At 38.6% G+C, this 17755-nt stretch overlaps 1 protein-coding gene across 2 annotated transcripts; it reads right to left on the bottom strand.

The window, feature by feature from the left end:
* Positions 1-563: 563 nt before the first annotated feature.
* Positions 564-7708, bottom strand: LOC138809889 (olfactory receptor-like protein OLF3). 2 transcript variants are annotated; one of them, XM_069996955.1, is made up of 3 exons: positions 7681-7708; positions 3281-3485; positions 564-1864 (listed from the first exon to the last, which is right to left on the bottom strand). In XM_069996955.1, exon 3 carries the CDS (start codon positions 1848-1850, stop codon positions 897-899), a length of 954 nt encoding a protein of 317 aa, XP_069853056.1. In that variant the 5' UTR covers positions 1851-1864; positions 3281-3485; positions 7681-7708; the 3' UTR covers positions 564-896. The 2 variants fall into 2 exon arrangements, with proteins under 2 accessions (XP_069853056.1, XP_069853057.1); XM_069996956.1 differs by lacking the exons at positions 3281-3485; positions 7681-7708 and adding an exon at positions 2115-2189.
* Between the last annotated feature and the right edge of the window lie 10047 nt (positions 7709-17755).

Genomic DNA, 17755 nt, shown 5'->3' with positions numbered 1-17755 from the left:
TATGGAAACTTGAAAATTAAAAAAAAATGAGCCCAACCGGCTTAATTATCTTAACTCTTAAGACCCATATTAAATGTTTTTCTCATTTTTAAGGCCAAGTGTCAGTGACTTGTGTCTATCAGCCCTGCTAACTAGAATGATGGTTGTGTGAATGTTGTCAGTGAGTACTGAAAACTTAGTTTCTTGGCCAATAATAGCAATATATACAAGCAGTCTTCAGCTATATCTCTATTACAGTAAAAAAAAAAAAGACATTCATTTGATTTTTTTCTTGATAAATTCCTTTAACACTCACTCACACACACACACACACACACACACACACACACACACACACACACACACACACACACACACACCACTATACTTACGCTTAGTAACTCTTGACAAAAATACTTAATCTGTCTTGACAATACACACTTCAGCAGGTCTACTCACCCATTCACTGAAGCTGACTACACAGACCACATCTGATTTTAAGAAAATCTTCAAATGTGAAATAGCATTTTGTTTCCACTGGAAACATCACAAGTTTATTGTAATTGTATCCTACATGCCAATGGTACAAGGTAAGGGCCAGGAGTAGGCTTGTGATTACAACTTGATGAATTGAAAGGGACCATAGATATCTTCCATTATTGTCACATGCTAGGAAGGGATGAAGGTGTGAAGTTTCATGACCACAGTGCTCACACCACTGAAGGTGCTGCTATGACATAAAAACACACCCATGTGACACACCCACATAACTCTTCAGCCCCCTACACAACATCACCAGTACACATTATATCACTGCCTTCTGCTTGCCAGGGAAATGCAGCTCCAGCCTGTCACTTATGAGTTGCCTGGAGATCACACAGGCAAGGTGCATTTTGCCAAGCGATATGCATGAGTCATCAGAATGACAGTTTTGCTGTTAGTCCAGAGAAATGTCCTAGGAGTTTCTGCCAGGCCCCCTTCACCTCCTTATTCCTTAGGCTATAAATCATGGGGTTGAGCATGGGGGTCAAAATGGCATAGAAGAGAGAGATCAACTTCTCCTGAAGGACAGAAGGGCTGGAGTGGGGCTGGATGTAGGTGAAAATGGCCATGCCGTAGCACAGGACCACCACCGTCAGGTGAGAGGCACAGGTGTGGAAGGCTTTCCGCCGGCCCTCTGCGGACTGCATCTTTAGGATGGTGGAGATGATCTGGATGTAGGACAGCAGAACCAGGAAGAAGGGGGTCATCAGAAGGACAATGCTGGAAACCATGATGGCAACCTCATTGGAGGAGGTATCCACACAGGCCAGCCTGACCACAGCTAGGAGTTCACAGGATATGTGGTCAATATACTTGTGTGTGCACATGGGCAGCTGAAAGGTGATGGCTGTCTGCATGAGAGAGTTGATGGAGCCGCTGACCCAGGAGGAGATGGCCAGCCTAGTGCACAGTCCCCCATGCATGATGGCAGAGTACCTCAGCGGGTCACACACCGCCACATAGCGGTCATAAGCCATCACTGCCAGCAGAACAAACTCAATGCCACCCAAGGCCAGGGAGAAAAACAACTGGGCTGCACAGCTCAGGAATGGGATCACCTTATGCTCTGCAAGGAAATGCGCCAGCAGCTGAGGAACTATGCTTGTGGCATAGGACACGTCCACCAGGGAGAGGTGGGTGAGAAAGAAGTACATGGGAGTGTGCAGGCAGCTATCCAGTCTGATCAGAAGAATGATGAGAACGTTCCCCAGCACTGTGACCACGTACATGGCCAGGAACAGGACGAAGAGGGAGACTTGAGTGTCCCGGTCGCTGGAGAGGCCGAGGAGGACAAACCCACTCACCCACGTCTCGTTAGCTCTTTCCATCCAAAGATTTTCATCTGCAGGGAAAGTCAGAAACAGTAAGCAATTTTCAAGGACCATAAAAGTAGCTCCTCTAGCACATCTGTATGAGCTAGCCTTAACTTTCTTCAAGACACTTGTTGGCCTGGATGATGTGCTTTGTCGCAACATGCATTGAATTACTGTAACAGAATGACCCATGAAGACATGCTTAGTGTCAGAGAGACCATTTGTGGTTTGAAAGATAAAGCATCATTATTTTAGGAATATCTCTGTTCATGAACTTACCTCAGGATTCATGAGAAAGGAGAAAAAAGGAAACAACAATAGCTGATAAACTATACTCCGTGCAGTACATAGTTGCATAGTTGTTTTTTTTTTTTATTTTTACTATATTTGGTTGAAGATGTGCATCCAATAGTAGAGAAGCTATGTAGCAAGCATGAGCCCCTGACTTCAGACCAATCACTAAAGGGAAAATAAAAGAATACCTTAAATATATCAACTAGACTTATCTTGGTGAAATGCATAAATCTATTATAAAAAGAAATACCTAAAAGAAAGAAGGCTGTGAAAAGCTCTGAAGTCCAAAGAACCTACATTTAAACTTGGCTTCGTTAGACAGACTTGTGGTGTTGGTTTGGTGATAAATGCAAATAGAAAAAAGTACAACACTTACTAATACAGGTCTGCATAAGGTCCAGTGCAGATAATTTATGGGAAAAGATCTGTCACACTGCTACAGGAAGAATTACCACGACAATATGGGCATCCTTTGCAACATAACGTGTGTCTGTGTTAGTGGAGATAAAACAACAATCTTGGTTTCCCCTTTACCTCCTCTCCACAGATAGCCTGACAGGTAGCTTTTAGAACATCTGAATGGCAGCTTAGAAATGACTTACAGCTCAGAGCTGCGGGGCGGGGGCAGGAGAGGGGAACTAGACTCTTCTTAAAGTTTCTTCAAGCATAGGTGGGTTGTGAAAAGGGATCTTAAGTATGCTTTTAAAAATGATCTTTGAGTAGTTGTACAAAGGAGGTGGCATATAACAAAGCAGTTTATGGATACAGTACATCTTTAGAAGTGTCATCCCCTCAGCCCTTTCCCTTCTTTTCCTTCATTCTGTGGTGCATACGATGAATCCTTGCCTACATTCTCCTTTCCATCCCCCTTCATTCATCCACCCTCCTCCGCTTGGCCCTACCCCTCCTTGCATGTACCAATTTCCTGGTGTTGATTTTGTTGGGATTTGTTTGGTCTTTCTAAAAGATTATACTATTTGGGTTCTCCACAGAGCCTATTGTATTTCAGTTAATTCATTTGTAACCACTACCCAAGGTATTTACTTATAGATATATGTGCCCAGCATATTTACTTAGAGATTTATAGGTACATTCTATCTACCACAAATGAAGGCAAACATGCAACCTTTGTTTCTCAGGGTCTAGCTTACTTCACTTAATAGAATTGTATTCCAAGTCTTTCCTTTCCTTGCTCCTCAATGGTCAAATGGATGAAGAAAATGTATTACACGTGCACAACAGAATTTCACTTATCTATCAGAATCGTAGTTCTTCTTGTCATTCTCTTTTTCCATTTACTACTATTAATAATCTGTCCTTTGGGGAATGACCTCCAAAGAAAGAAAGCAATGGGACCTGTAGGGAGAAGAGAAATCATACATTTAAGTACCTGTCTTCATTGTCAAAGACAAAGCACAAAGTAAGAGTTCTTATACATGAACAGTGGAATGGAAAATCTCTTTCTATGTTTTGTTTCAGTAAATGCTTTTTCAGTAAACGACCATGCTATACTATCAATTCTAAACAATAAACTGGCACATTAGAGTTTTAAAATATTTAGACCTGACTCATCCTTGTTGCATGCCTGCCTATGCACTAATTTCCTTTTGTGAATGTATAATGAAATAAAAGAGGAACAGAGAGAAAGGAAGCAAGAGGGATTAAGGGTAGAAACAGCAGGTCTTGATCAGGCTAGGGTCTCTGAACTGAAAGGGGGAAACTACTTCAACTCTCATATTTGCTAAAGGACAAAATATAACAATCAGTTCTGGGAATGTCCATCTCATTGTCAATTTGAGCTGTCACAGACATTCTTTTTCTTTTTGTTGTTGTTGGTCATGGGGCTTGAACTCTGGGCCTGGGCGCTGTCCCTCAGATCTTCAGCTCACTTGAGCCACAGCACCACTTCTGGTTTTCTGGTAGTTTATTGGAGATAAAAGTCTCACGGACTTTTCCTGCCCAGGCTGGCTTTGAACCATGATCCTCAGATCTCAGCCTCCTGAGTAGTTAGGATTACAGGAGTGAGCCACCAGCGCCCAGCACAGACATTCTTTTTTAAAGCCCAAGTTTCACTGTGAACAGCTCCTTCTTTCCAGCTCTCCTCTCATGCTTTTATCTCTACCTTTCATGATCTTTTCCCAAGTCATAGTCAGCCTGAGAAACATCTCAAAGAAGACAGATTGAAATTCTAACACATTAAAAAAATTCCAATAACTGTTGGTAAATAGATCACAGATCTGCATTTTTTGGGGGGGAGGGGTCGGTCGTGGGTCTTGAACTCGGCTTGGGCACTGTCCCTGTGCTCTTTAGCTCAAGGAGAGCACTCTACCACTTGAGCCACAGCACCACTTCCAATTTTCTAGTGGTTTATTGGAGATAAGAGTCTCACGGACTTTCCTCCCAGACTGGCTTTGAACTGTGATCCTCAGATCTCAGCCTCCTGAGTAGCTAGGATTCCAGGCATGAACCACCGGCGCCCAGCTAGATCTGCATTTAAATTAGACCTTTTTCCCCATTAATTTGGCATGTACATAATTCTAGTAAGGCCTTAATACTAGTAAGGAATTAGTAGTAGTTAATTCTACTAAGTATTATTTTTGCTAGGACCTAGGATTTCAGCAAGATGATGTTTGTTGTATATCTATAATTTTAAAGTTCTCCTCTTTTCACATCTAAAATGGTTAATATCAACTTCCCTTGTTGATAATATCAATTTCCTATTGTTCATCCTATAGGCCAAGGGAATTTTAATTTTCTTATTTATAAAATTAGAAGACTTGAAAGATGTTGACTAATTGCTATCATTAATTCAACAATGTTAACTATTCTTTCAACTCTATCATATGTTTCTCTCCTAATTTTCCTCAAGTCTAATTTTCCTTAGTGCATTTTTGGGTAACTTCTCTAAGCTATGCTGCTTCACTGCTGTGAGCATTTCCTAAGATTCTGTACTTATAACTTGCACATTTCTCTCTATAGCTTTTTCTTGGGTTGCTCTATAAAAAAATTTCTATTCTAGATTGCTCAAGTTCTATTCTACCATAATCTCCTACATTTCTATACTGAAGACTTAGAAACCTTATTAAACTAGTCAATGAATGTTTCCTAAACAGCTCACCAATGTCTGCATTCATCTTTCCACACAATGGATTCCTTCCTTTCTGTCTATGAAACCAGAACCCTCTCCCAACCATTAGTGAATTTTCATCATCCCACAGAAGAAACATTTCTTTGACTACATACTTCTCCATTTCCCTCCCCCTTTCATACATACGTACCACTGCTGTCCATGTATTTTATAGAGCACAACTGATTTGGTAAGTGCGCTTAGCATGGAGTGTGCTTTACAATTAGACCACCTCCTACATACACACCACATACACACAGACCCCACATACACACATACACACAGCAGAAGGAAAAAGAAAGATGTCACTGAATCATATGTACATCCTTAAACCCTACCACAAATATTTAATTTGTCTATGATTGTCTATGTTGAACATGCTGTTCTTTGAAATGTCTAAAAGTAAAATAGCAATTCATGCGAGGGTAGAAATATGGAGTTCTTAAACTTTACTGTGGACTAGTGTTACCAGCTTGTGCCAGCGCTTTAAAACAAGTTATATGAGTTGAAAATGGACGCTTTAGATGGGAATAACCCTGAAAGGTCAGGAAAAGTCAGAGAGGAGGAATGGGGAGCAAACATCAACATTTATCATATCAAATATTACTCTCGCTGCATTGGCCAAGTCAACCTACTTAACATACATATTACTTCACATCCTAACATCATTTAATCTCATTAACTCTGTGAACATATACAGTTTTTACTTGTTAAGTAAATAAATGAAAAGAATGCCTTGTTTGAGCCCTATTAAAGATATCTCCATGTGGTTTCTCCATTTATCCAGAAATTATTCCAGCAAATATCAAGATTGAAATGTTCTTTTCTCTGTGACAAGGAAACAAAGACCCAAAAAAGTGTTGATTCCCTTCACGAACCCTTTTTGATGAGACAATATGACTAATTTAAAAGTCAAATTTAAATCAATCAGAATTCTCTTTAAAGCAAACTATTTTTGCTTCCATGAAAATTGCTCTCTATTTTCTTTATTATAAAAATTTCATCTAAAGCTTCACAGATTAAATATTACTTATGTTAAACCTATTCTACCCAGATAAAATCACCCACTAGGGGCTGGGAAGGTGGCTCAGAGGTAGAGCGCTTGCCTTGCATGCATGAGGCCCTGGGTTTGATTTGTCAGCACCACATAAGCAGAAAAAAAATAAAAATAAAAAAAATAAAATCACCCACTATTCTGTTTCTATTTTTTTCAGTCTCCTAATACTTTATAGCTTCATTGGCTGAAAATAATTTCACCTAAAGAGGACAAGGAATAAGAAATTCTCACAGCCTGGCTTCCTGGCTGGGTAGATATAGACTTCACATGTTTCTGACTCCTGTTTCCTAAGCATGTCTTCTAACCCTTCAACTATTGGTAAAATAAGTTCATGCCATTCTCCAGAGCTCTGTACACCAATATAGACTTCCACTTAGGCATAGACTCGCTCTAAAACCACTCTGAATTTTCCAAATCCAAATAGAAACATGAAGGAAGTCAAGATCTAAAGTATGCTATTAAATGTATTTCTCCCTCCCTCCCTCCCTCCCTCCCTCCTCTCTCTCTCTCTCTCTCTCTCTCTCTCTCTCTCTCTCTCTCTCTCTCTCTCTCTCTCTCTCTCTCTCTCTCTCTCTCTCTCTCTCTCTCTCTCTCTCCTTTATGGAGACAGAAGAAATTTTTACTTAAAAGGAAAATCATAAGGCAGGAATAGTGACAAAAGGATTTCTCAGTGTCTCCTTCTCCAGAAATCTATCATTAAAATGGTTGTTTCAGCTCTGAATGTCCATACAAAGAATGCATGATTTCTATCTTTGGTCATATTGAAAGGCAAACTTCAAACATACTGGATTAAAGCTGAGACTGCTACCTACATGGATACATTATCAAAAACCCTTTTCTGGAGTGAAAAACAGGTCTGTAGCCCCCTGTATAACTCTCCATTGAATCTTAATCATATTTGATATCCTTTCTGAAGACCTCTGTGATCTGAGCTGAGTAAAACAGTGTGTAAATAAAGAAGTTTAGCACCCACAACCTACAGATACTGCTCATCCCTGTGGGTCAAAATAAACCAGAGCCTTATCTTCATATATTACAGTGTGTACTTTTCATTAGAGAAGATTCATCTGGCTGTTGTGTGCACACATCATGAATCAGAATATTTCCATTGTCCTAACATTTAAATGGACAGGGAGAAGCTTGGGACCAGTTAGTTGGATGTTACATTAAAAATGGTTTAATATTCTCAGGGGGCAGAGAGTTGTGCTTCTTTAGAGTCTTGTTATCTAGTTTCTATCCAGTTTTGGTTGCTTGACTTTTCATGGAATCTGAGTCCATTCATTGAGACTTGGTTTCTCAAATGCATGCAATCATGAAATGTACCTTTGGTGCTATGTGTATTATGATTTCATTGTGCAAGTTCTCACCTTTCTTTATTCATCTTGTCACCTGTACTTTAGACCTAGGCGTTCTTTTGTAGCATTCCCCATACTTGGGAAAGTCTCCATAATGCGAATCCTAAAGCACCCTCCTGAAATAAAGCACCTGAAATAAAGATCAGCACATTCTAAAAATAGTTACAGTTCCCAGTCTGATGCCAAATGACTTTCATCAGTCTACTTCACCATTTCATAGTTGAACTTTCTACCGTGTAAAGTAAAATCAGGGTACTTTATATGCACTTTCCGAATACAATAGAAATAAAAAAGATTAAAGGAATTGAGAAAGCATCTTTGTCACAGGCATGAATATTCATTTGTACCTAAATAAAAGTGTTGCATGTCTGATTTTTCCTTTAACTCTAACAATCCCACCCTTCTTCAATGACATGCAAGTCACCCATGGCGTCTCTAAATTCTACTGGTCATTCTCCTCTCCCCACCTCTGTTCTACTCTGTCATTTCCACTGTTGGTTCCAAAGTTTGGAATTGTGCATGAGGGAAAACCAAAGGAATGCCTGAATCTAGAGTTTCTGAAAATCAGAACTTTTAGGATGAGAATATGCAAAGTAAGAAGGTATCACCAGTCAAAGTTCATATTTCTGATCCAATGCCCTTAATCAATCAGCTCAGGGTAGCTTCTGTCCTTCCAGAAACCTATTGACATTCTATTACAACCTCAGTTGCCACTTCCATTAAGAACTCTCAAATATCTATCCTTGCCTGGCAAAACAGACTTCTCCACTTAGGTGTAGTATCAGATTTGCTTCCAGAGGGCTGCTCTCCAACACAGTAATAGATGATATCGTTTGGCGTCAGGGCTCCAAAACCACTGGAGACTGGTATAGCTTGTGAGCAACACTCCTGAAATGGCATTCTGACATGTCTCAAATTGGCTTACACACAGATCTAAGGAAGCATGGTAGTGTCTGCATTAGCAACAGAAGCTGCCAGATTCCCCTCAGGAGCTTCATGCATTAGGCTCTTAATTGCTGTTGCCTCTCTCATTTCTCAGGAGGTGAACTTCTGTGTGCCCTTCTTTCTCCCTGTGGAAAGTGGTTCTCCCTGCGTCCCTCTCCTTTCCAAAATGGCACTGAAGACCATTCTCAAAACAACAATCCTAGAAGCCAGCTGAATGAGATTTTAGAATATTCCCTTATGGCCCAGTCCTGACTTTGAGCCCTTACACTTGTATGCTAGTGCATAGAGGTCCTCTAGCCCTTACCTGATAAACCAGGCCAATTCATATCCATTGATCTAGGATGCCCTTACTTCTCCTTCTATAGGAAAGAGACTTGCACTTCAAGACTCAAATGTATATGCAAAGAATATCTTTGAGCAGTGCAAGTATTGGTGTTATTATCAATATATTTTCATAATCCTATTAAAGTTTCAAAAACAATAGAATTACATTATTTTAAGATGTTAAGACTTGAGATTCCCAATAAGATCTACATAGAATCTCATGACGTCCTGATAAAATATGAGTGTGTCTGTTAGAATTCATTCTACACAGTGTTACTTGTCATTTTATTTTATTTTATTTTGTTGTAAAGGTGCTGCACAGAGGGGTTACAGTTACATAAGTAAAGTAATGAGTACATTTCTGGTCCAACATTGTTACCTGCTCCTTTGTTTTTCTCCTACTATCCCTTCCCTCCCTACTCTTCCCCCCTCCCCGCCAGTCGTTCATTTCCAACATAGTGTCTTGTGAGTATCACTGATGCATTGGGTCACCCTCTGTCCTTGTTTCGCCATTTTTGTTATTCCCTTTCCTTTCCCCAAATTAGATAAACGTATATACAAGATGCAAGGTACTTGTTTTTAGAGTCTATTATCCTTTACATACAATGAATGCTTCAACTGAAATGACAGCTAGAACAAAGAAAAACACATTGTTGCTGGGTGCCCCTGGCTCCTGTCTATAATTCTAGCTCCTTAGGAGCCTGAACATCTGAGAATCATAGTTTGAAGCCAGCCAGGACAGAAAAGTCCATGAGACTCTTATCTCCCATTAACTACCAAAAAAGCTGGAAACGAAGTATGGTTGAAATGGTAGAGTACTAGTCTTTAGCAAAAAGAAGTTCATGGACAATGCCAAAGCCCTGAGTTAAAGCCCCAGAACTAGGACAAAAAAAAATGTTAATGGGCAAATCAATGAAAACAAGCAGAAATAAACACAGCTTGTACATATAAACAATCATCTAAGGATTTACAATAAGTATTTAGTAAGTTCTGGTATCTAATGGAAAAGACAATCTAAATAAATGCATTAAGAATTTAGGCACAAAAATTGAAATTTATCCTGAAGAATGTAATGGAAATGTTAGGCATGAATAGCAAAGGAATTGAAAGTGATTTGTGAGAAGACAATGGAATGACACTTGGTGCCTGAAGAGGACAGATCAAGGGGAAGGGGGCCATATCAAGAGAGAATTCTATGTGAACACAAAATATCTTGAGAATGAAGAAGTAATAAAGATATTTTCACACAAGTCCTGAATGAATTCATGGCTGCAGAACTAGACAACAAGAAATGCCAATGCAATTTCTTTAGGCACAGAAGTATAATACAAGACACAAAATTGGATTTTTTTAAAAATTAAAAATCCTGGATGTAATGAAATTGGAATCTAATATCAAATTTGTTTAAAACTATACATTTCATATACTATCAAAAATGGCTTTTATAATACAATTAACTTAAGCATGCTTAGGTTAATGACAATAACAGCATAGAAATGAAAGCGATCAATACATAGTATTATACAGGTTGGAGGCTATGTGATGCAGATTAAGTGATATTCCAGCATTTTATTTTATATTTCATTTATGCATTTATTTTGGTGTCAGTCCTTGGGCTTGAACTCATGATCCAGGTGATGAACCTGAGCAAAGACAACATGTATTACCTGGAAGTATAGTCAAGATGCAGTGGGATTATTTGTAAAGGTATGTATGGATGTATGTATGTATGTTGAACAAAGGCATTTCAATTCAGCATGCCAGTTTGTGACTACAATCACCTTGATCAACGTCACCTTCTATGCTTCTCCCCCACCTCTCCCAATCTCTCTGCCTATCCCCTCAATTTATCTGAATGTATTTTCAGATATGTACATTCACATATGTAGATTTTTAATTAATCTACATCTAAAATGGTAGATGGACTGGGATTAATGAAAAATACTACAGCAAACATTAAAATTTTTTAAAATAATATAAAGTAAACTAACAATACTGATAGAAAAAAGAAAAAGTGGTAAATTTTTCAACAATATTTTTAAACTAGCAAGAGGGAGGACTTTAAGCAAAGCACTCCAATTAATTACACTAAAGGCAAGTAGAATGTGCACATTAAAAAGGAATTTTCATGTTATGTAAAAATGCTATATTTAATCATCTCTTATGTATGAGAAAACTACTTTAACAATAAAGATGGGGATATGTTAAAAATAAATAGGAGGAAAAACATAAATCATGAAAACACATATATACACACACACACATAAAGTAGGTGTAATTATATTAGTACCAAAGTAGTCTTAAAGACAAAAATACTAATAGGCATAAAGAGAGACAATGCATAACGTAAAAAAACTATCAACCAAGAGATCACACCAAGCCTAAATATACATGCATGGATCAAGAGGCAGAAGCTGATGGAAATTAAAAGAGAAATAACTGAATCCTAAATTTCAGTTTTGTATTTCAACATACTACTCTCACTAATCAATAGAGTAAGTACACAGAAAACCTGAACAAACATTATTAAATGCTTTAATCTAATTGACATTTATAACATATTGCATCCAATAGCACAGTCCAATAGCAAAATTGGGATATCCAATTTTGTTGAACAAATGTTATTGGACTTCAAAACACACATAGATCCCCAATACTATGCTAGTTGGAGACTTCAATTTATAGATTATCAATTCAAAAAGTCAACAAAGAAAAAATATGTAACACCATAGACCAATTGGATCCAACAGACACCTACAAAATATTTCCTCCAGTAGCCACAAAATATACATTCTTCTCAGCAGCCAATGGACCATTCTCCAAAATAAATCATACTCTAGGAAATAAAGCAAATCTCAGAACAGGAAAAAATAGGAGATAATAGCAAAAATTATCACAGAAAAATATTCAAACTCAGGAGGATTAAACCACATTGCAAAATGATAAGTAGATCTTGCTCATGTAACGGTAACCCCTCTGTACAGTATTTTCACAATAAAAAAAACTTACTAAAAAAGAAATAAGAAGGGAAACAAAAGTTCCTAGCATCAAATGAAAATGAAAATATGGTATATCAGAACATTTGGGATACATCCAAAGCAGTTCTAAGAGGAAAGTTTATAGCTTGACCCATTTCTACAATTACTGGCAAAAACCAGGGCTAGAAACATGGCTCAAATGGTAGAACACCAGCTGAGCAAGCATGAGGCTCTGGGTTTAAACCCTAGAAAGACCAGGAGTTATTATATCCTTTCTCCTTTTTCATTTATGCTTATACTTTGTTCAATTATTTCTTCCCTTTTTTCATGATATTTAGCCTTTCTATCACTTGGAGAGACAACCTTCAGCCATTAGTTCTAACCTTGCAAAGGCTGACAAGGTCCTGCTGTACGTGTGTTCTTTAAGACAGAGTTTTAAGGATTCCACCTGTAAGACATACTGACACATCCTGACTTCCAAAAGACACATGCAAACTGTCTTTATGCTGAGAAGTGTGTGTGTTTAGATTAACAGCACCCTTTGCCATTTTTTTATTATTACAGTATTTTATAAGGTGATATTTTTATAAACTTTCTGAGAATTGATTAATTTTTAGATAATAGAAAATTTTAACCTTTTCATTTTCATTATGCTGTATAAATAAATAATTGTGTTCATTTATAGGATATAATATAGTAGCAATAGAGTTTATTCTGATTAAAATATAATGTATGCACATGTGAAAATTCTATGGTGAAACACCTTGAACAATTTAATACATACACACATACACATACACACACACACACACACACACACACACACACACAAATGGCAGGAAAGTCAAACAGGGTCTGTTGGAAGGTTAGGCATTAATGGAAGTAGACAGGGCAAACAGAGAGGGTAAAGGAAAATGAATATGTAGTCTAAGAACTTTATATCATATATGAAAGTGGAGCCATGGAACCTGTTGAAATTGTTTCTAACAAGTAGATAGAGAGGACAAGAGAGAGTAATTACAGGGGAAAGGGCATATTATTTGCAGGTGTGAAGATGTCATAATGAAGCCCTCCTGTACAATAAATGAATTCTAATTTAAAAAAATCTTAAACTACTTTTCTCAGAATGTTGACTCATAGTGATTCCATGTGACTGTATTCACCACTCATTATTTTTAACGAGCCTTCAGATGTGAAAAACGCATTTAATCCCAATGGAAATACCAAACACATTTTCAACATGTGGGTGAGTAAGCACAGGCAGCCTCAGATCAGATCAATACCTAGGTCGGTGATTACAAATAATGCGATAAATCAATTACTACCCACCAGTCGGTGTGGGAAGTTCTATGACATCCGCACTTAACTGTACAGAACACATAAAAACACACCCACACCCCACTCTCAACGCAAGACTCAGCCTCCTACGGACCAACCGCATCAGCACGTAGCACAGGCCCTCCTTCCTGGTTGCCATGGTGATAGAGATCATGCCTGTCATCTCAGCTTTAGTGGAGAACAGTGAGCCAAGGCTCTTTTCTCCAGGGATGCTCGTGAGTCACCAATTGCATCTTGATTGCAACCCAGAGAACTGTCCAAATAACTTCCACCAGATCCCCTTTGCCTCCTCCTTCCTTAGACTGTACATCCTGAGAGCCTGCAGTGACCAACTTTAGTCCAAATACTTCCGATGATTCCCTGTTTCCAATGTACAATATATCTATTCTGACAGTAGGGCTGTACTAATGATGTGAGGTAGTCTTAAGTCCATTACAACCTATTTAATTCAGGATGGATGTGCGGATGTTCTATGTCTTTACTGCCCTACCTTGATACACGAAGCAGGGAGGGTGGGGTCAGTAAGATGGTGGCAGAGAAACTCTCAAGCTCTCTTGCTCCCCCTCCCATGTTTTGTAGCTTGAATGTCTCCTGAAGGCTTGCATGTTAGAAGCTTATTCGCCAGGATGGTATAATGGGGAGGGAAGTGGCCTTTAGAGACAGGGGCCTATTGGACGGTTCTCAGGACACAAGAGATGGGTTCATGAAGAGGCTGTGGGAGCTCTGCTCTTGCTTTTCTCTCTATTGCCTATCTTCGGATGTGCTCTGCTAGGCACCCCTGCCTGATGTGCTGCCCCCGTGCAAGCCCAAAGCAATGGATCAACTGACCATAGATGGGAAACTCCAAAACTGTGAGGCAAAAATGAACCATCTCTGGAATTTTGTTATCATAACAAAAAACTGACTAGCACAGAGGAAGAGACAGACTACAGAGCCAGCCAGACAGACAAAGAACAGAGAGAAAAAGTAAGACAGAGAGAATGACAGTTCAACAGTGCGTATCCACAAACCAAGACATCTTCTGAGAATTCCAATAGGTGGGAATCAAATCTAGCACACCCATGCGATCCACAGAACTAATTAGAAAGATATCAAGAACACTCATCTGGTGTCTATTGTATTCCAAGGTGTTCCCTGGAAACCTATTCCAGTCTTACCTTACATGAATCCATCAGGATAAAGGCAGGGCTCGATTACCCAAGGTCAAGTGCAGTGAAAAGAGTGACCAGCATACAGAGCTAACTGGCTCCTCTAAATTTCCACCAGCCACCCCTATCCCATCCCATCCTATCAGAGGTACAGCTACCTGCAGAATGGAGCTGGCTGCCTTCAGGAGCACACTGGATGTTGAACTATGCTTGAGTCTATAAACAACTAATCTCCATACTTAGTCTATCTTAAAGGCTGACCAGATTTGTAGACACTCTTTTCTACCCATGTCAGAGAATTGTAGGGCATAAACCAAGGGTGTCTGGGGAAATACAAATACAAACTACATAGAGATTCCACTGTCAGAATGGCTATTACCAAAAAAAAAAAAAAAAAAAAACGAGTAACAAATGATGGCAGGAATTTTGGGAGAAAGGGGCTTAATATACTGGAACTGTAAATTAGCCACTCTGGGAAACTATAGAGTTCCAAAAACATTAAAAATTGAGCCACTATTGAATCCAACTAAGCCACATCTAGACAGATGATTAATGTGGAGCTCACAGAGAGACTTATTTCTCAAAAAAGTGGGTTGTTAGAAAATGAAGCCATCTGATACTTTTGGTCCCTTTTGCATTCTTTCTGTTTGTCTACCTATCCGTGTCACAGACAAGGAATCCTTTAACATAAGCATAAGAGAAGGAGCCCCTTCATCTGAGATTTTTACTGACCACATTTGTGAGAAAATAAGATTATGAATTACTTATAAATTACCAATTATCTGTGCATTTTGTTATAGCATCAAGAAACAGACTAATACAAGTTTCACTCTCTCTTTTACTTTATTAATTGTAACATTGGTCACCATGTGTGTTTTAGAACAAAGAACTTTATTAAAATTTCCTGCTAATATGAAAATACCTTTCACATATGGAGTAACTATTTATTTTTAACCCACTAAAGAGGGTGTTCATTACTGCTCTATTTAATATCTAAGTATTTGTGTTGAATATTCTTTCCTTGATATCATATATTCCCTTCTTGAACATATGGTAAAGAAAATAGAATCGTATCTTCATTTGAAAAGACAAATGAAAAAGGATCCAGGGCCCAGGGGGCTCACATCTAAAATCCTAGCTACTCAAAAAAGCAGAGTGTAAAAGGATTGCAATGATAGGCCTTTGAGGGAATAAAGATCATGATACACCCCATCTTAACCAAGAGCCAGGTGTGGTGGTACACTCCTGTCATCCCAGCTACTCAGGAAGCTGAGAATCAGAGGATTCCAGTTCCAAGCTAGGCATGGCTGCCCCAGAAGTTTAAAGTTTACAAGACTCCACCTCAACAAAAAAGTTGGATGAGGTAGCCCATACTTGTCTACCCAGCCATGTCAGAAATTATAAATAGAAGAGTCTAGGTTTCAGGCTGGGGACTGAGACCCTATCTGAAACATAATCAGACCAAAAGGGGATCGGGTGTTGTTCAAGAAGTAGAGCACCTGCCTAGCAAACCCAAATCCCTGAGTTCAGAACCCAGTCACCATTAGACACACAAGAACACTTCAGATGACTACACTGCTATGAGCATCTCCATTAACACGGAGATGTTATCTCGGCTTCCACTCTGAGCTAAACAGAGGTAAGTTCCTAGTTCATCTTCAGAGAAAAGAATAAAATAAAAGCCAGAGAGTGCCAAACACTATCACAAAGCTGAAGCCTGATATTCTTGGATTTGTATAATGGCTTCAGGGGACCTAATGCTCTCCCCCAAACCTATACTTGTTTTCATGGATATCCACATCAAATACAGACTTTCGAAGATTATTTGTTATATCATCTTTACACAAAAGAGGTGGCAAAGCCCTATTCGAAGACTTAGGAACACAGCTTCTGTTCAAAAACCCATTTGAAGCAGCTAACACAGCAGGAGTCAGTCCTGTTTAAACTGTTCTCCCATGCAAGCTCTGCATGGGACTTAAGTTCAACCCTTAGTACAGCCATTAAAAAAAGAAAAGAAAAGAATATTATTCTACCATGAAGAACAAAATCAAGGCATTGGGAGGAAAACAGATGAAACTTGAGGCCATCATTATAAGTGAAATATCCCACACATACAGACAGAGAAATACATATTTTCTCTCAGTTGTACAATCTAGATGAAAGAAAGTAAAATGGGGATGCTGTGGGAATAGGGGACTCATGGGAGAGGGAGAAGAACCAAAGAAAGTTAAAAAAGAAAGTAATGTAACATGAATATGGTCAAAGCATATTCCTTATATGTGTAAGAATGTCACAATAAAACCCAGTGTGCTGTACAACTAACATATGCTAATTCAAAGCTAAAAATGTACCCTTTTGCCTTAAATCTATTTGACCTTACATCGTTGGCTCATAATCTTGAGAGACAAGTGAAAATCCCAACTGCAAAAGCAGAGCATGAGAGGATAAACATTTCTTTCATGCCAGTCAAACTAACTGAAAGGGCACTGTACATGGTGGCACACAACTGAAATCCCAACACTCAGAAGAAAGAGGCGGGAAGATTGGGTCTTCAAGAACATCTGGGCTACAGAGATACTGACACAAAAAGAAATACAAGCCGGGTGCAGGTGGCTCACGCCTGTAATCCTAGCTACTCAGAAGGCTGAGATCTGAGGATCTTGGTTCAAAGCCAACCTGAACAGGAAAGTCAGTGAAATTCTTATTAACAATTAACCACCAGAAAACTGGAAATGGCGCTGTGGCTCAAGTGGTAGAATGCTCACCTTGAGCTGAAGAGCTGAAGGACAGCACCCAAGCCCATGTTCAAGCTCCATGACCAACAATACATACATACATACATACATACATACATACATACATACATACATACATACATAAACTGAAAATAGAATCAGATAAATACACACTTGTAGTTTCAGACTTCAACCTTCCTTTCTTAGTATGCAGAAAATCTGTGAGGTTAAAGAACACTTAAAGAACTACTTCCTGTTCTATTTTCCATTTATAGAAGATTCCACTCCACAACAGAACATACATTATTTTTAAATGTTCATGGAACATTAACCAGATAGACTATACCCTAAGCCATAAAAACAAATCTTGGCAGGTTTAAAATATTTAAAGTATGTTTTTGATGATCACAAAATTAAAATAGAAATTAACAACAGAAAGCTTTATATCAAATATCTAAATATTGGGAAATTACACATAGAAGTCACAGTGAAAAGTTGAAGAGAATTCTAAAAATGGGTTGTTCAAATAGATATGAGAGCAAATATATCAAGGTTTCGGAAAGAACACTAAAACTGTCCCTGGAGGGAAGTCGTAAGCATTAAGAGCATATTAAAAGTT

The sequence above is a fragment of the Dipodomys merriami genome, unplaced genomic scaffold (genome assembly GCF_024711535.1).
Source record: "Dipodomys merriami isolate MVZ:Mamm:240054 unplaced genomic scaffold, mDipMer1.0.p SCAF_5, whole genome shotgun sequence".
NCBI lineage: Eukaryota > Metazoa > Chordata > Mammalia > Rodentia > Heteromyidae > Dipodomys > Dipodomys merriami.
Note: the sequence above shows the minus strand (reverse complement) of the source record. Positions and strands in the feature narration are given on the sequence as shown.

Bases quoted from the DNA above. Each gene is read 5' to 3' on its own strand.
- LOC138809889 (XM_069996955.1), bottom strand. From the start codon at position 1,850: ATGGAAAGAGCTAACGAGACGTGGGTGAGTGGGTTTGTCCTCCTCGGC.